We start from the raw sequence: 19,821 nt of genomic DNA on the forward strand, positions 1-19,821 counted from the left end.
TTTGGACTCTCATTCTGACGGCACCCATTCACTGCAGAGCATCCATTGCTGAGCAAGTGATGCAAAGCTACATTTCTCCAAATCTGATGAAGAAACAAACTCATCTACATCTTGGATGAATAGTTATGGTCAGGTTGTGATTGCTCCAGCAGAGGGCCCCGGGCTCCTCACAGCAGCAGCAGCAGCAGCCGGCTCCAGTCCTGTCTGATGAGGGACTGTAAGTCACCTGCCCCCTGTAGGTGTATGTAGTGCACAGGAATGTCACTTCTTAATTGCTAAACAAGTTATTTATTCAGTTTCAAAAGATTCACTGGGAATATGAATAATAATTATTATTAATAACACAAAAAGGACAAAAGAAAAAGAAACAAGTCAAATTTAGAACAAAAGTACAGAAAGGTGGGATAGATTGTAACTTTAAACAGCCGCTTCTGGCTAAAGCCCATAATAACGCTTCTCCCGGTGAAAAAGTCCATCTCTGTTGTCTCACACATCAAAGTCCAGCTGTATATTTGTTTAGAGCTGTTTTTGCATCTATCAGCTGTTTGGACACTGCAGAGGATCCACTGCTGAGCAACTGATAGACATTTCTCCAAATCTGAAGAAACAAACTCATCCTCATCTTAGAAAGCTTGAGGTGAGCACATTTTCAGCAAATGTTCATTTTTTTGGAGGTGAACTATTTCTTTTAAATGACACTTAACAAGGTTCTTTAACGTTCATGGAAACTTGATTGCACAAACGGTTGTTTTGATCATTAAAATGTTCTTGACACTAAGAAGAAGAAGAAAAGTTGTTCTCTGTTCATGCTTTTGGAACCTTTATTTTTATGTTAAGCACACTTTAATCTGACGAGTCAATGTTCTTTGTCCAATGGAAAGGTTCAGTGAATGTTAAAGATTCTCTATGGAACCATATAGAAATAAATATATATATATATATTTAAGAGTGTACATGAGATGGACGCAGGAGTTATTTTGCACACAGTATTATAAACCACACATGCTGTTGGTGAAGTGAAGCAAGGAAGTTAAATGCAATTTTATATCGTTTAAAATACATTGATGTGTAAAAAAAAAGTTGCCCCGTACCCACAGAAAAATAACCAGAAGAATTCTGCAGGAACGTGTAGTATTTTTCTACATAATAGTTATGTTCAGGTAGTGATTGCTCCAGCAGAGGGCCCAGTGTTGCCAGATTGGGCGGGTTGACAAACTTTGGGCTGCTTTTAAAAAATTAAAAAAGATTTGTCAATCAATTTAGCATCTTTTATGTTGGTGAGATGTGATGAATCTTGAGTGACGGGGTTTTGGCGCTATAAAGATTTAAATGTGCAGCTATATTCATTCATTCATTTTATTTAAGTGATTGCGATGGCAAAGTGGCCTAAATATACACGATAAAGAGTCTAAGAGTGACTCAAATCTGAATGAATAGAAGACTTTTAAATGTAATTGTAACTGAAATAAGAGAACAGTTGAATGATTTAATAAAAATCAAAACTGAATATGGGACTATACAATGCTGTTCTGCTTCAGAACATCTTTTAAACCGTCCAGACTCTACTCTGGTATGCATTGACAGCAGCTGGACTTGAACAGTTTTGATTGACAGCTGCTGGACTTGAACAGTTTTGATTGACAGCTGCTGGACTTGAACAGTTTTGATTGACAGCTGCTGGACTTGAACAGTTTTGATTGACAGCAGCTGGACTTGAACAGTTTTGACTGACAGCAGCTGGACTTGAACAGTTTTGATTGACAGCTGCTGGACTTGAACAGTTTTGATTGACAGCTGCTGGACTTGAACAGTTTTGATTGACAGCTGCTGGACTTGAACAGTTTTGATTGACAGCAGCTGGACTTGAACAGTTTTGACTGACAGCAGCTGGACTTGAACAGTTTTGATTGACAGCAGCTGGACTTGAACAGTTTTGACTGACAGCAGCTGGACTTGAACAGTTTTGATTGACAGCAGCTGGACTTGAACAGTTTTGATTGACAGCTGCTGGACTTGAACAGTTTTGATTGACAGCTGCTGGACCTGAACAGTTTTGATTGACAGCTGCTGGACTTGAACAGTTTTGATTGACAGCAGCTGGACTTGAACAGTTTTGATTGACAGCTGCTGGACTTGAACAGTTTTGATTGACAGCTGCTGGACTTGAACAGTTTTGATTGACAGCTGCTGGACTTGAACAGTTTTGATTGACAGCTGCTGGACTTGAACAGTTTTGATTGACAGCTGCTGGACTTGAACAGTTTTGACTGTAAAGTTCTGCATTATGTGCTAAAATGTGTACTTCGTGAAATGCGTGCTGTAGTTGAAGCACAAGACAAAGGTAAGCGCATTATTGTTGTTGATTGTTATTATTATTATTATTTATTTTTGCTGTCAGATTATCATACAGTATGTATCAATGAATAACACATTTTTGGCTGTCATTGGTGTGTACATGAACGAGAGTAAATGCCAGCTAATATATTGCGTTCTGATCACTTTATTGTGCACTTTTTGCTAAAAAAAAATAGATTATTCTTACTGTGGACATTGCAAATAATCCATGTGTTTTTCCGAGGGTTAAAGTCATCGGTTAATTTCTTGATTGCCACTTTGAAAAGATTTTAATTTTCTGTCTCCCTTTAACGTATTTGCCCTGTTTTGATCCATATTCCTGTGAAATTGATTTAACCTATCTTTATTTTATTTTGTCATTATTTTATTTTAAGGAGATAAAAATGGTCCTTATCAACCTTTATTGACGTAAAATTAAAACATGAGATAAAATTCTATCACATTATTTTGGCAGTTCAAATTTTGGGCTGGTTTTTGTTGAAGTGGGCGGGTTTTGGTGAGCTTTTGGGCTGGAAACGTCACTGGCCCCTGGCTCCTCACGGCTCCAGTCCAGCTGGTCGCGGTAATTCACCAAAAACTGCTTCACCATCCTCCGAAGAACAAAACACACGCGATGATCGTCTTCCTTCTTGAGAGACGCGGATCTGAATGAATGAATGTATTCGGAAGCGTTTACTGGATGTTATGCGTATTGAACTGAGAAGATGAAGTGAGAGAATAACCAAAAACATCGAGAAAACCGGTGAGAAGATAAACACGACAGCTCTCCTCCCAGCCACCTTTCTTTCTCTGTTCATCTCTCTCTCTCTCTCTCTCTCTCTCTCTCTCTCAGTGAATTGATTTGCTTCTGTTTATTCTAGTCATTTATGGCAAGCAAACAGAGCAGCTTTGGTTGAAGTGTTGAAGTCTATTTTAGTCAAAACTGTGTTTGAAAACACCTAAAATGGTTTGCACATATCAAGTTATGTTATTCCACAGAGCGAGAGAAAGAAAAGCACAAAGATAAAATTACATCTTTTAAGAAAAGTTGTCATAATACAGAAATTTGGCACTCTTTTTGTTATTTGTAAGTCTAAGAGATTAAACGAGAGACAGCAAGAAAAAGCCATTTTTGATTATGAATGAAGAATTTTGTTTTCAATATTAAGAAATTAACCACATATTCAGCAGATAATAGCTTTGGATTTTCATAATAAAACATAACATATTTGAGGATGAAGGTATGGGTCATACCTTCTGAGTTTAATTTGTTGGTTACACTATAATCAAAAAACAGATGTTTTCTCAACAAAAAGAACAAGTCTCATCTACATCAGAATATTTAGAAATGGACAAATTAGCAGGATATATTTTATAATGAATCTCCATAACCTTGTTTTGTATAACCCTGCATATACAGACTTTACTTGGCAAAAGCCAGGCCTTTCTCCAATTGCTTTCTACATTCGTCTTCCTTTCCAGCTCAAATTCATCATTAAGCAACATCAGTGGCCTTTGACATCAAATGACTATTTAACAGCAATTTAAATGAATAAATAAACAAGCAAACTATATTTTTGTCAGTATTCAGCCCTAACATGTACACAACAGAAATGTTTATGTAAGAAAATGTTTATCTTGAGTATTTTTTTCTTTCTTTTTTACAAAATCACAAAGCAGAGTAGAGCTCTGGTGAATTATACTTTTAATATCCTGACTAATATTCCTAGTCAGCATATCTGAAAGACCTGTATTTTAATATGCAAACTGGTTCTTGTCTACATGACTGAAGGGGCTTTGAAAGAAACTAGTGAAGCAAACAGAAAGGAGAGGCTAGTAGTTTTGTGTTTAGATACAGACTATCTAAAGCTCAGAGAAACTGCATGAATATTGAGATATAGCTCAATGTCTATGGATGAATATCTTGATATATACTCAAGATTTTTCTATAATATTTCCTACATCGCCTATCCAAACATATAAATTCCCTAAATTATTTTTTTTTACAGTGACGATCCTACTGTAGCTCTTCCAGACGTGTTGAATGGAAGCACTAGAGCGGTCACTAAAGAGTTAATCCATTCACATTCCCTGCATATCTCCCACCCAAATACCCAGAATCCCTCATGTTTCTCTCTAAGTGTGTAATGCTTTGAGGATAAACTATTTGTGTACCATTACTTTGTATCTTGTGAAGATAATTTGTGAGCTGCTGCTCTGTTGGGAACAAACTGCTTGATTTTCACAGTGGCTCTTTGTTTCCACGCATTACCGAGATAAATGGGAAGAAAAACCCTCCAGGGTGCTTTCTGCCTTATGAATTCAAGCTTCCCAATGTGTAAAAGTACACTTAAACATACTTTTCAAAAGAGTACTTATTGGGAATGATGTTTTATAAAAGAATATATTTAAGTGTGAACTGAATGTAATGTTTTCAGACACTTAATTGCATTCTAACTGCAGTAAAAATAAAAACATGTTAGTTGCAATTTAAATTAAATACATTTACTTTAGAGTGTTATTGACCCACTTAAGTAGGACTTAAGTACATACTTATATGTAATTTCGTAAGGGCTTTAATTGTCTTTGAAAGGTTGTTGAAGTACTGCTGAATGTACTGACAAGCATTTATGTTAAACTAAATATGTCATTTCTATTGAAAATTGTATTTTAGTATGTTGTAATTACACATTTGTAATTATGAAGTTGCAGGTTAGTACATTTAAAAAATATTAACTTTAATGTAACACGTTTAAAATTCAAAATTACATCAACACATAAACATAAATGACAAGATTATTAAAAGATGATTTAAAATGTACTTTAAATTTGACATTTTTACAAAGTGCACTTTTAAAAAGTGTACTTAAGCGTGTAAAGAAACCGTCACTTAAGTGGCCTTTTATTTCATTAATAGTATATGATCTTCAAGTACGGTTTTTAAAAATATACTTTTAAGATGTTAAAAATGCACATTCAGTACAGTTAAGTGCACAAGGATCTTTCACCAAACCATTTTATTTCATCTCCATCCAATTGTTGATGATTTAAAGAAAACTTTTTTAAGATCCAGTTGGTTTCTGATGTCTTTTAAATTTTAAAGTACCTGCTCACTGTTTTCCAAGTTGTGTTTCCTCATGACTCAGATGTGCTAGGCTTGTAGTTATGGGGATTCAGGAAGTATAGTTGCTGTTAGAGGCTATATTTGTTTACTATTAAACCGGTGAGTATTGAATGGCTGTAGTTGTCATGAAGGGCTTGTTCGTGTATGAGTCATGTTGTGCTTTGCATTGTTTCTACCGTTTAGACCACAGCACTCAATCACCAAACCCTGTACTGGAAAAGGACTGACTAAATCACTTCATATATCGTTTATATAGAAATAATGCTGTGCAGCAGGTTGTGTCATTGCCGGTTAAAATGTAGAGCCTTCAAACAGCTGGTGTAAACTACAGTAGCATAGTGCATTAGATCATTTTGTAGGTAAAACCAAGAGGAATGTAAGTGCAAGTGTAAATTGAAGATAAAGAACTTGCACATCCTCACACAGAACAGGTAATTCAGTAGAGTTTGTGTGAGAAACAGATCCTGCTGTGACAAGACCAGAAAGCTCCTCCTACTCTCTCTTCCTCATATTTTTCACAGAAACGCCATGTTTGTCCACATCTACTCTCACGTTTAGTGCAGTTATACAGTTTAGTGTGGATGCGCTGTAGCTAACGCAGTCATGGACAGACGTTTTTCTTTTGGACAGTGGAGGGACAGCAGTGTGTCCCCTAGATCTGTTCTGTGTTTGGAGTAAATAAAGGTAAAGGGGAGTATTTTTCTTGTTCTTGTCTGTACTTTAGTGGAGCACTGTAGCTTTGAAGAAGCCTAAAGCTGTTTTAAGACCAGTGTTTGGATTGTTTCACGGATGTTTTAGGGAGCTATGACTGTTTAAAGAGCCGACACAGTGGGAATCGCTCAGAGTTGTTGTGTATGGAGTGAAACCGTGGCTGTAGCTGAGGAACGTGATGTAAAGCTTGAATTGTGTTTTAATGATTTAATGTTTTGTTTTTCGACAGCTGCCACCCGTACAAAATGAGCCCAAGAGAAGACGCCCCTGCAGACCGGTACGTTTTTCATAAATTTCTTTTTCGCCTTCAAAACACAGAATTCACCCAAACTAAAGGACTGATGTAATTTATAACAAGGGCAGGGACTGAGTTTAATTACTCTAAAAGCACTCGAGTGAGTCAACAGAACAGACTGGAATCAAGCTAATACCTGTCTGCCATTGAGTCACATTCTGAAGTTCACTTATAATGCTAGCCATAACTGATGCTTTATTTCTCTTAAAATCATGGATATTAATCGAGATTTTACATTGCGATTTATTTTATTTTTTTGTGTGAGTGTGAGCAGTGTAGGTAGGCCTTTTGAAGTCTTGAAATTGTCTCCAGTTTGTTTTTCAGAGCAAACAGTCAGGGGTCAATTAATAAGATTAACTAAGTTAAGATTTATTAAAAATGATACAATAACCATGTAACCAGTCTGTAACGAGTGTTGCTATTGTTAACTGAAGCTGTTACAATTTAAAAAAATATTTAACATTTTTGATAACTGAAAATATAAATATTAGATGGGGAAAAAATTAATTAATAAATAAATGAAAGTTAGAAGTCTTGCCTGAAGTTGAAAATAAAATAAATATATATATATATATATAAAAAAAAATAATAATAACAATGACAAAATTAAAATAACTAAAATCTAAACTAAAATTAAAATGAAAAGTGGAAATATAAAAATAAAAGCTAATTCAAATTTTTTAAAAAACTGTAACGCAAAATAACTAGGGATGTACAGACAGTATTAGTGTCATTTATTAATTTATCCTATATTTAATTGTATATACTGACCATTTATGAATAGTGAGTTGATATTAATATAACCATAGAAGGGTTGTGTGTGTTTCTGCATACTGTAAAAATTCACTTATAATAATAATAATAATAATAATAATGTTTTATTGTTGTAGAGTATGGATACTTAAAAGATGTTATGGTTGGATGATAGCATGGATACATAAACCGTTTCTTGGAAAACATAACGAAATCTGCAGACTTTAGGTCCTGCTTCTCTAAATTGTTCAGGTTTGTCATGAAGACTTCCTGCTGACTGTCTTTTCACTTCTGTTTAGCGGTTTCCTCGTGGGCGTCATATTCTTCATCCTTGGCCTGGGAACGCTGTTGCCATGGAACTTCTTCATGACGGCGTCTATGGTAACGGAGTGTGGGAAACATTCCAAATATTGTAATTAAACGCAGCGCTGGTCAAATGGGAAAAACACAGGATGTTCTCAGAAAGTGCTTTTGCTGGATCAGCAGTTGTTTCCATTTGAAAGGCACTTTCAGGCTGAGAGAAATTCCTGCACATGAAGCCCCCCCCCCCCCGGGCATTGATCGTGTTTCCATCTGAATTCTCCAATAAGTTCACTAATTAGTTTGCTAACTTTCTAACGGCCAGGATTGATCTGATTAGACTATAGTTTTGTAATATTATTACCAAATTATATTTAATTTTAATTGTTTAAATTGTTTCCAGTGTGATGCATCACTCAATGCTAGTTAATATTTCTCAGTTTTTTTTAGTTATTTTATGAATCGAGAAATTTAGGTGTGTGTATGTATGTATATGTTTTAAACAATTTCTTTATTAAATACTATATAATATATTATTGTTGAATTTTCCAGGCCATAGTGTTGCGTGTGTTTATATTACAGTGTTAAAATGGCTTGATTATTGTTTCTAAAATCATAATTGTTTTTTACAGTATTTCAACAACAGACTCGAAACGTCTGAATGGAGTAATGGAACAGTAACCACCAGGAAAGAGTATTATTTCAATAACTGGATGACTCTGCTATCCCAGCTGCCTTTGCTGCTGTTCACTTTGCTCAACTCTATTCTCTATCAGTGGTGAGGGACATGAGGACCACATGCACTTGACACACGATGCTTAGTGTAGTTATGGAATGCGTTCTGAATGTATCTTGCATAATTCAAAAAGACAGCAGTTATGACCAGTCATATATCCCTGATCAATTGTGTTTCAGGATCTCTGAGAAGGTGAGGATAGCAGGCAGTCTGGTCTTCATCCTGCTCCTCTTCATCCTCACTGCTGTGCTGGTGAAGATCCCGATGGAGGAGGACCGGTTCTTCTCCGTCACCATGGCAACCATCTGGTTTATCAATTGTTAGTGACTAGAGAAGCCTCAATATTTAGCAACACTCATATGCATATTAAGGGTGTAACGATACGATATTTTATTAACGTTCATCTTGGAAAGGAGAGCTGGTTATGTAGTCTTAATGGGTCGCGTTTCAATCGCTTTTTCATATTCATTCTGTTGTCTTACAACAATATATCAATGAAAACAGTTTTATTGAGCATTTAGCTGCATCAAAATACAGTATGTGGGCACAGAGAGGCGAACAAGCATAGACATGGACATTTTTCTCCAAAAATCAGCATGATTACAAATGATTTTTACAACAGTTCAATAAGCAAGAAGTTAATCAATCGTTTAAATGATTTGGTTAAATTGCTGCCACCTGCTGACGGGTTTAATTTCACATTTAAAGTATCTTTTAATGTTTTTATTAATTTAAAAGGTGGACAACTGATGTTCGATGTTTAAAATATCAAAACGTTATTTATGCATTTGTAACTGCAGGTTACTTGTCTCTCTGAGCTGCATTAAACAGTGTGCATTAAACAGTGTGTATTAAACAGTGTGCATTAAACAGTGTGCATTAAACAGTGTGCATTAAACAGTGTGCATTAAACAGTGTGTAAATGCATCTAAATGCCATTCAGATGCAGCTTCTGCATTTCCTCTGCAAAGATGAATTTTGTCAATACTGACTTAATTTGCTTGATAATAGCCCAAATGTCTTATTGACTGATTAAACGTAAAAATGTACTCAAAAGGTGAAAATGGCTTTATAAAGGTAAAAAAATTGCCCAATCAAGGACATTCTCTGGCATTTCTTTCTTTTTGCTGTATCGAAAACGTACCGAAACGTGACACCACTGTATCGTATTGAACTGAACCATGAATTTTGTGAACCGTTACACCCCTAATGCATATGTAGTGTGTATATATATATATATATATGTATATGTATGTATGTGTGTTCAAGAATGAATTAAATTGATCAAAAGTGACAGTAAATACATTTCAAATATTACAAAATATTTATTTTTAAATAAATGTTGTTCTTTTGAACTTTCTGTTCATCAAAAAATAATAAAATGTATAACAATTTCCACAAAAATATTCAGCAGCACAACTGTTTTCAACATTGATAATAAGTTTTCAGAAGTATGTTTCCTGAGCAGTAAATCAGTATATTATAATGATTTCTGAAGATCATGTAACACTGAAGACTGGAGGAATGATGCTGAAAATACAGCTGCAGATCACAGAAATAAATTATATTTTACAATATATTCACATAGAAAATAGCTATTTTAAATTCTAATAATATTACACAATTTTACTGTATTTTTGATACCAGCCCTGTGTGTGTCCTCTCTTTTCATAAAGATGAGTATTTTTTGATTGTGTGTCTCTGCAGCGTTCGGGGCCGTGTTGCAGGGAAGTCTGTTTGGTCTGGTGGGTTTGCTGCCGCAGAAGTACAGCGCCGTCTTTATGAGCGGACAGGGACTCGGTGGGACATTTGCTGCTCTTGCAATGATCTTCGCCATCGCAAGTGAGAATCAGTGTTATTTTACCATCATTAAGATATTATTTTAGTTTTTATTAATATCTTGAACAAGTTTTTGGTGTGTTTTTGTCATTGAAAAGCAAGCATTTGGACAAATTTTTAGTTGTTCATTGTGACATTTCTGCTAATTTACACAGATTCACTGTTGCTGAATAAACATTTACATTAATCATACATTACAGGGGTAAATAAAGAACGGGGCTGGTTGCAGACTGTCATAACTTTTTAAATTCAGCTCTGAAAAGGGAGATTGGTCTTTGTATTGGAAAAGTAAGACTGATAACTTGCTAGCAGTTACCAAGTGGTTTTGTATAGTATTTTCTTTACTCTTTACTTCTTAAACTATGTCTAAAAAGGGGTAATATTTAAGTATTTGATGTCTGAGATGTGGGAACAGTGAAGAGAGAGGGCAAACATTTTGCATTTTAGGTCAGCACTGCCGTCTGATCAGCTAATTTAGTCTTTAAAAGTCTGCATAGCACTTCATCCTTTATAACATGGGATTTTGACCAAATATATTCAATCTTGATTTTTGTAAAATGTTGCAATGATGTGTGTGTGTGTGTGTGAAAAATTACAGTTTTGAACATTAAGGTATTTTTACAAATATTTTTTTATTACCTTATAAGTAACTACAAATGAGCATGTAAAACAAATATCTTTCTGTGTGGAGCATGCCCGATTTGCGCAGTGTTCTCACCTTTTTTCTTCCTTACCTGTTTGCACCTCTGTGCATGTCTGTGTGTGTGTGTGTGTGTGTGTGTGTGTGTTTAACAGGTGAAGCTGATAGTGAGTCTGCAGCTCTGGGTTATTTCATCACTCCGTGTGTCGGGACCCTCATCACGGTCTTCAGTTACATGCTGCTGCCAAAGCTGGTCAGTGTGTGTGTGTTTAGTTGAAATCCTGTGTTGTTTCTTAGTCAGCTAAATCTGAGACTGATCTCTGGAGTGTGTGTGTGTGCAGGAGTTTGCTAGATTTTACCTGGACCGCAAAAGTGTCAAAAAACAAAAGAGTTACGAGCTTGAGACGTCTAGCCGGCTGCTGACTACAGGTGAAACTATAAACTCAGGTATTGATGGCCATTTCACCAGTGTTTATAGATTAAAAGCACTATAGCTTTACAAATGTCATTTCCCTTATGAAGACAACATACACGTATACTAGCCTAATTTTAAAAAGAGTGCTTATTAAAGGAATATGCTTAAGAATGAACTGAATGTAATGTTTTTGGATGCCTACTTTCATGTTAATTGCAGTTAGGTGAAACTGTATTACCGATAAAATGCATATTAAACACTATTAGCTGAACTTTAGAGTGGTTTTTTTTTACCCACTTATGCAGAACTGAACTGAATATAAATTCTTTGAAATATGGTTAAATATTGCATGTACTGACAAGCATTTATGATAAACTAAAATATACTTTAATGTCATTTCTATTTAAGCTTTGTGTTTAAATACATTTGTAATTAAGTTGCGATGTAGTGCATTTAAAATATGAACTTTAAATGTAATATTGAATAACACAATGCAGTTAAAATGATAATCAAGTACTTTACATGTGCTTTAGGCAACACATCTTTAAAAACATGACAAGATTATTAATGCAATGATATATCATTTACTTTAAAATAAAACTTCTAAAATTACATTATTACAAAGGTCACTTTTTCAAAGTGTTTTCAGAAACAAGTTTTATTTCATTAATATTGTATCACTTGCATATATACTTTAAGATTTGAAGTACACTACAAGTGCACATTCAATGCAATTATGCTGACTTGTTCTTCTCAAATTGAATCTTTTATTTTAAGGCGACTGTGTTCCTCCGGATGCTGCTGAAGACTCTGTGAGGACCAGCGATCCGTCTAACGGCTCTGTGGCGAACAGGAATCCTAATACAGGTGATAACGATGAAGAGGAGGGTGTGAAGCAGGCCTTCCTCACGCTGCCTTCAGAAAACACGTCGCCCCCTCAGAAGAGCTCCATCCTGCAGGTCTTCAAAAAGGTGCCGTTATATTTGCAACTATCACAACCTGTGGTTTGTTCAGGTGGCTTATTTTCATCGTTATCTCTCTCTCTCTGTCTCCAGATCCGGGTTATGGCGTTCTGTGTGACGTTTGTGTTCACAGTGACTCTGTCAGTTTTTCCTGCGGTTACGGTGGATGTGAAAACGGTGTATGGAGAAAAATGGGGTAGGAAACACACACACATTCATTTATTTGCATTGTAATTATAATGACTGCCAATTCATAAATACGGTAACCTAAAAGGAAATATTTTTAACCATTATGTGTCAAATGAATGGTGGTTGATATATTGTTTTATGAATTAGGGCTTTTAATGTAATTTATTTTTTTTGTTGAAAAGCAAGACCGGTTGAATTAATAGATATCACCATGCGTTCCTTAAATATTCAATTGAGGCATTATCTAATTAAATATCAAAAATATTTATGAACATTATATAAAGCCAATTTGTTTTTACAAAGGGCATTTTGGATTTTTTTTATCACTCCATAAATCAGAAAATGCTGTTTTCCACCATGATTTTAGTAATACAATGTTGTATAAATCAGGTAACATATGAACAAACCCCTCAGTAAAACCCTTCAGAATATAGATAGGAATGAAACTGAAGTGTTGTGTGTTTAAGCACTACTGAAGTAGAGATAAAACTCAGCCTTTAAAGATTGAAATCTACAGTCGTAAAACAATGGCATGCAATAAAATAATCACTTAAATGGGTATTTTGCATGTTTTCTTCCTATTACTCTGAAAAAAAGTCATGTTTTGGAAGCAAAATCTCCAAAGTAACCAGTGCATGAAAAAGCAATACTAAATACTAAATGATTAACAGCCAGCGCGTATTCATCACTTTCAGAAGTGGAAGTGTCAGCTGCGATCTGGCAAAAACAAAAATCAATTAAATCAGTTTATCCTCCTGAGACCCACCCTAAAAAAGCTTTGTGAGTTTAGTATTTGTTCATGTCATTACATTGTTTAGAGCATAAGAAAAAAATATTCATATTTTATTCTATGTCCTCTGTAGAAAAAATAAATGGCATGAATAGACATCAAAAAGGCAAAAACAATGGGATTTTTTTTTTAAAATCAATCAATTTTTAGGTTTCAGGATTTTTTTATACTAAACTTTAAGCATGATTCTCAACTATGTTGTAAAATATATACCAAAATGATTTGATATACCATTTTGTTTTATGCAATATGTGTGTAAAAAATTCTATAAACTGGTTTTCCCTTTAAACACTGTATCTAATTTGCATATTAATGTGTAGCTGTTGGGACAGCATGTTGAAAAATTGTCATAATGTGAGTAATAATTGGCCAGATTTTCATAATAATATCTAGTATTTCATAAGCAAATTGATATATAATTAATTTTCCTATTCAATTGTTATGTCTCCCAAAATGCATAATAAACATGCTTTTAGTCCCGGTGTCCTCTACAGTGGACATGCATGAAATTATGGAAGCCATATTTGAATTTGAAAACCATACCATTTTCCTGAGATGTTGCTTTATGACAATTATTCTGATTTAAATGACAAACTTTTTCACTAAATTAAATTGAGCCATTTTTAAAGACCGAGGAGAGTTTGTGGTCCTGGTCAAACGTCCAATCATTTAGTATCTCTATAAAGCCCTGCATGTGCTCTGTACAGGACAACTGTGACATGTCTCTGAAATATAATGTCCACTACAGAGGCACAAACTCCAGAGCTGCCATCTGGTGGGTCTCTAAAGAATCACACGCTGAACACTTGCAGGATGTTTCACTGTAATATGTAGGAGGATGAACATCATGTTTTTGTCTCCCTCTTTCTTTCAGAACCATACTTCATTCCTGTTGTTTGTTTTCTCATCTTTAATTTGATGGACTTTTTTGGCAGAACTGTCACGTTACTAGTTAAGTGGGTGAGTGAATCATTTTATCATTAATTCTTTCATTAATGCTTTTATGTTTCACCACCAAGACAACTGCAGATAAAAAAAAAAATAATTCACACAAACAATATTTGTTGCTTTCTTAGAAATGTTTCTATACCTGAGTTAAAGTTAATGGCACTTATAATGTTGTGTACACCAGAATTGGTAAAAATGATCAAAACAGACTGTGAAGAATATTTTTCATTTATGTAAAAAGTCTAGCCTTTAATGAAAACAAAAAAATGAAAAATAAATTCTTAAATATATTTATTAGTTTTTAATGTATCCAGAATTTGTATATTTCTGTCAATTATATTTTTTAAATCACTTGAATATTGCATTTCTGCGATTTGAATGAAAGAAAAAGAGGATAAACCGGCATTCGTGACATTTTTCCACAGCCTATAAGAAAATGTTTCCTTTTTTTTGATTTTATGTTTTGTTAAAACTTGGTGGGGCTTTCATACAGTATTATAATTGTAATAATGTCTTCTGTGTATTCTGTCTCCCCCGTAGCCCTCTAAAGACAGTCGTTTGTTCCCGGTGTTGGTTGTTTGTCGAGTGATCTTCATTCCGCTGCTCATGGTGTGTAACGTGCAGGACAGAAACTACATGCCCGTGCTCTTCTCAAGTGATTTCATGTTTGCTGCTATCATGGTGTTTTTCTCCGTGTCCAGCGGATACTTTGTATGTCTGTCCATGACGTACGCACCACAGTGAGTACACACACACACACACACACACACACACACACACACACACACACATTGTGTACAAATGGACTCATCAAGGCTGCATTTACAAAAATAGAGTAAAAATAATATTGTGAAATATTAGTGCAATATAAACTCTTTTCTATTGTAATATATTTTAAAATGTAATTTATTCCTGTGGTCAATGCTGAATTGTCAGCATCATTACTCCAGTCTTCAGTGTCACATGATCACCAAGTTTGGAGAAATGCAGCATTGCATCACTTGCTCAGTAATGGATGCTCTGCAGTGAATGGGTGCCGTCAGAATGAGAGTCCAAACAGCTGATAAAAACATCACAATAATCCACACCACTCCAGTCCATCAGTTAACATCTTGAGAAGAGAAAAGCTGCGTGATTGTAATAAATTGTAATGTTTTTAACTTCAAACTTTTGCTTCTGGCTAAAATCCATGATCCATAATAACGCTTCTTCCAGTGAAAAAGTCCATCTCCTGTTGTCTGTCAAATCAAAATCCACCCACATATTTGTAAGGATGCATGATATTATCGGACCAATATCGGAATCGGCCGATAATGGCTTTAAATATAAATATCGGCATCTACCCGATATGAAAAATGATGCCGATAAGAGGAATACATTAACTCACATGTGCTAGTGATTAGATCATGTCAGAAGTGTGGCTCATACTTGAAGCAAAGTTTTTTCTGAATGGTGATTGGATTAACTGGTTTGCATCGCTGCATTTAATCTGAGAGTGCATGAACAGAATGAAGCGTTCCGTGTGTGATGGAGTAAACAGTAATAGCACATGCAGCAGTGACAGCCTCCCCCAGGTCCTAAAACCTGTTCAGTAAGGAGTTTTAATCTGTAGGGGGCGCTGTTGGCCTACTTCTAATTCAATTAAATAACAAATAACATTTAGACTGTTTCAGATTAAATAAAGCAGTAATTGATGTCATAATATAATGAGTATGTTTTGATTTAATGGTCAGAAGCTATAGCTTACATAAAAAAAAAAATCACAAACATAACTCCTGTAAATTAAATTATTTTATATATTCTTTATATTATTTTATGTTACTGTCATTATAAAATAACTTTATTATTATTTAATTCTAACAAATAAGTTCTTGTTAAAAACGAACCAAAATGTAAAAAAAAAATTCATCGCTATCGGCCAAAATGAGTTGAAAATTATCGGCAAAAATCCAATATTGTGCATCCCTACATATTGGTTCAGAGCTGTTTTGGCTTGTAAACGGTGCTTGATCTGTGCAGATTTCTCTCCAGATTCAGACCACTTTATCACTGGAGGAAGCGTTATTATGGATTATGGACTTATATTTTAGCCAGAGGCAACCATTCGAAGTTAAACATGTCTAAATGATGGATTTGTTTCTTACAAACACAACTTTTGTCTGAAGATGTTAACCGATGGACTGGAGTGGTGTGGATTATTGTGATGTTTTTATCAGCTGTTTGGACTCTCATTCTGACGGCACCCATTCACTGGAGAGCATCCATTGCTGATGCAATACTACATTTCTCCAAATCTGATGAAGAAACCAAATCTGCATCTTGGATGACCTGAGGATGAGGACATTTTCATGAAATCACGAAATCTCTCACGCTGATGTTTTTTTCCTCTCTTTCCAGGCTTGTGGAGCCTATAGATGGCGAGACGGCCGGCGCGTTGATGACGTTTTTTCTGGGTCTGGGTTTGTCGCTGGGAGCAGCGTTGTCGTTTCTTTTGCGTTTTCTGGTCTGATGCTCACGATCTCACTCCCGAATCCTCGGCTCTCAGGGTGTCTGCAGTAGGGCTGCGATAATAAATCGTTGCATAGCGAGTCAGAGTCTTTCTGCATGAATCGCGATTCTCTCTGGAATCAATTCTGAGCTTAGTTTTTAACAGCAGATGCCGCCCTACGCTAGTTTTTAACCGTACACTCAAATGCGCATGAAGAAGAGCGCTTGTGTCGTGTAAGTATTTAAATGTACTTGCACCTGGGCTTTTATGCTGCAAGATTAATGTAAACTCTAATTCGCTTCAACCTTTTCAAAGCAAGCAGAGTACGGCTGTTTCTGAAGCACGCAGCGCCATCTGCTTCAAAACTAAGCTCAGAATCGACTCGAGAGAGAATCTCAGAATCAATGTAGAATCATTTCTTGATTCACGATGCATCGATTTATTTTCCCAGCCCTAGTCTGCAGTGATGTTTGTGTCAGTCTCATCACAAATCAGACAAATTCAGTGGCATTTCACTGTTTATTCAGCAGCTTAAAACATGCGTATAGAACGCTGTACTAAAGGGACAAATGAATCAAACCAGCTCTACAGTCAGTTTAAAGGGATGGACAAGTCTATTATAACTCCAGTGATAACAGTAGCTTTCATCACTGCCATAGTTACAAGTAGGGCTGTATGATATATCAAATATTCATAGTATTTTCACTATTATTTTGTTGACAACATTGTGGAGTTCAGTTTATTTCTGTAAATCGGTTCAGAACGTCATTGAACATTGAAATCCTGTGGTCGGTTGCTCTAGTTGGTCATCTAGTTTTTAAAATTTGTATTTATTTATTTTTTGCAGGGCTGGTCATAATTTTAAGTGTTGCATAAAAAAATAGATTGGTCTAATTTAAATCTAAAATATAAGACTCTTAATATAAATAAACATAATAGCATATATTATTAAAAAACACCTTATCTTCTATGTTAATTTTTTTTTGAGAAGCTTTATGGAAAAATTTCCCAGCCCTACTAGTCACTAGTATTATTGTTATCGATATGAGGCCATCAGAACAATAGATTATAGGATGACGGATTTTTTTAATGCTGTTTAAAGGGAAACAATGACGCATTTAACATTCAGGGAATTTGTAAGTTTTGAAAGGGACATTTTTATTTACATTTTTTTTATCAATGGAGTATTTACTGCATATATATATTTACATTTTCTATATATAGACTAGGGTCCAAAACTCTTGAGACCCTGATCTCATTTAAACCTGCAAATATAGTTTCAAGATTTTGAAAAACATGTATTGCATAAAATAAACACAGCATCTCTTATTCTGCACTATTTGTAGGTCAGTAATCGTGTAAGCAAAAAAAGAAATAAAAATGTACGACTTTGTACAAAAGGTCAAATTTTTGTGCATAAAAGCACACAACATGCTCTTTGCCCAAGTCATGCAGGGATAACATGGATCATCAGGTTTTACGTTTCCTCAGACTAGTTTCCTCATTTTTACACTAGTAATCGCAGATGTATGGACTTTGTGCTGTAATGCATAAAACAGCATGCATAGACGGGTATTGAAGACAGACATCTGGAAATGAATGCATTATTTTTAGGATCCCGCAGGCCCAGATTGTTCTCCTTTTGTATTTTAATTTAATCTGGGCCAATTTTCAAACAGAACTCCAGAGAAAATTTCTAAAAAAAAAACAATGATTTGACATTCTCTCCAATTTGTTCTGTTTCATAAAGACTGGTTGGAAATGAAATGAATCATGATTATATTATTCTGTTGCAGGAATTAACTAATAGTGCATAGAAAATATGCTTTATTAATACGTAATACAAACAAAAAGTTATTCTCCACGTTTTAATTGCGTAGATTTTTCCCCACTTTTTTGGTTTTGTTTAATAACTATACAGGCTTTTATAGTCACCATATTGTATCAAAGAAATGAAAAATCTATAGTCTGACTGCGTTAAAAAGCATTACAGCTAAATGTAAAGCAAACTCCTCATACTGTAACAGACAGGTATGTACTTCTGTAAGGGAAACTGTTTTAATGAAGTCATGGCTTGAGTTCAGAGCTCATCATCTCATGTGGAAACTGCCTTAAACTGTGAATATGAATTTGAAGCTATGTATGTGTATATATACAGTACATATATAAAACGGTTTGTGAAACTTCCTGTATGCTGGAGTGCACAAAATGCCATATGAATGTGTTTTTATATAACCAGTGAATGTTACAGCTACAATCAAACCACATTTAACCTGTTACCCTGCGCCCCTATTTTTGAGCATTTTGTAAAAAACGATATAACCAAATAAAAATGTCTGTAGCTCTTGAACCCTAAGGTCTATATTTAAAAATCTGGTGTTGTTTGAAACTAGACACTTGATCCTTTGTTACTCTAGAGTCATAATAACTCAAAATTAGTATAGCAATAGAGTAAAACAAGGTAAAATATACATGAAATTGACTCGCGATATGTTTTAATGAAGCTCACTAAGGGAAAAATGGATGAGACTTTCATGCCAAAGGCCTGAAAACACCATAAAGATAAAGCTGAACATCTGACCATGTTTTGATTCAAATTTGAGGATGATACTCCCAAAAATGTAGTTTCTGTAAGCTTTTATTTAAAAAAAATCTAGGCGTCCTTTCAAAAAAGCCATTTGGAGACCCCAAATAGACACTTTGTAAACAAATGTCCAAATGAGTCAAAACTACATAATACATATATGTATATCAATTCAGAACTGCTCTGCCCACCAAAACACACAATAAAAAACTATTTCTGAACAGCATTTGTAGTGCTGACTCATTTAGTCATTTGGTTAGTCTACAAATGGCATTTTTGAAAAAAAACGCCTAAATATTTCCTGAAATAAAATATGAAATAATAAATTTTTTATAGGTAAAGACTTACAGAAAGTACATCTTTATGGTATTTCATTTCAAGAAAAGCTTTGGAAAAGTCATTTGGATATTTTATTTCAAGAAAAGTCTAGGAATCCTTTCAAAAATGCTATTTAGAGACTCCATAAGACACTGCATACTACATATGTATATCAATTCAGAACTGCTCTACCAATGAAACCACAAAAAAACACAAAACTATTTCAGAATTTGAACATAACTAAACAGTCTTTATTCTGAACAATTCCAATAATGAAAACAGTGAACCAAAACAGATTTGATCATTTTTGAACTAGTGAAAACACAAAACATGCAAAATACATTGTTTTTACAACATTTGTATTTTTTATTTATTTTATATGGTGAATATTATGA

General features: G+C 34.7%; 2 protein-coding genes across 4 annotated transcripts in view; one reads left to right on the forward strand and one right to left on the reverse strand.

Moving 5' to 3' along the window:
- The first annotated feature begins 547 nt into the window (after window positions 1-547).
- Window positions 548-18,704, forward strand: LOC306878926 (equilibrative nucleoside transporter 2-like). Of its 3 annotated transcripts, none has more exons than XM_079431540.1 (13): window positions 548-637; window positions 6,399-6,446; window positions 7,517-7,598; window positions 8,150-8,295; window positions 8,433-8,572; window positions 9,961-10,095; window positions 10,888-10,985; window positions 11,074-11,179; window positions 11,925-12,118; window positions 12,203-12,305; window positions 13,963-14,048; window positions 14,577-14,776; window positions 16,434-17,918. In XM_079431540.1, exons 2-13 carry the CDS (start codon window positions 6,415-6,417, stop codon window positions 16,543-16,545), a joined length of 1,434 nt encoding a protein of 477 aa, XP_079287666.1. In that variant the 5' UTR covers window positions 548-637; window positions 6,399-6,414; the 3' UTR covers window positions 16,546-17,918. The 3 variants fall into 3 exon arrangements, with proteins under 3 accessions (XP_079287666.1, XP_079287665.1, XP_079287664.1); XM_079431539.1 differs by lacking the exon at window positions 548-637 and adding an exon at window positions 2,902-3,097 and having other exon boundaries at window positions 16,434-17,919; XM_079431538.1 differs by lacking the exon at window positions 548-637 and adding an exon at window positions 5,958-6,142 and having other exon boundaries at window positions 16,434-18,704.
- LOC306878919 (multiple PDZ domain protein-like) overlaps window positions 16,451-19,821 on the reverse strand; it is a 64,488-nt gene continuing 61,117 nt past the window's right edge. The window contains exon 43 of the mRNA XM_079431524.1: window positions 16,451-18,797. The gene's annotated coding sequence lies outside the window, so the exon portion shown is untranslated. The remainder of the gene's footprint in view (window positions 18,798-19,821) is intronic.

Source organism: Barbus barbus (genome assembly GCF_936440315.1).
Source record: "Barbus barbus genome assembly, chromosome: 2".
NCBI lineage: Eukaryota > Metazoa > Chordata > Actinopteri > Cypriniformes > Cyprinidae > Barbus > Barbus barbus.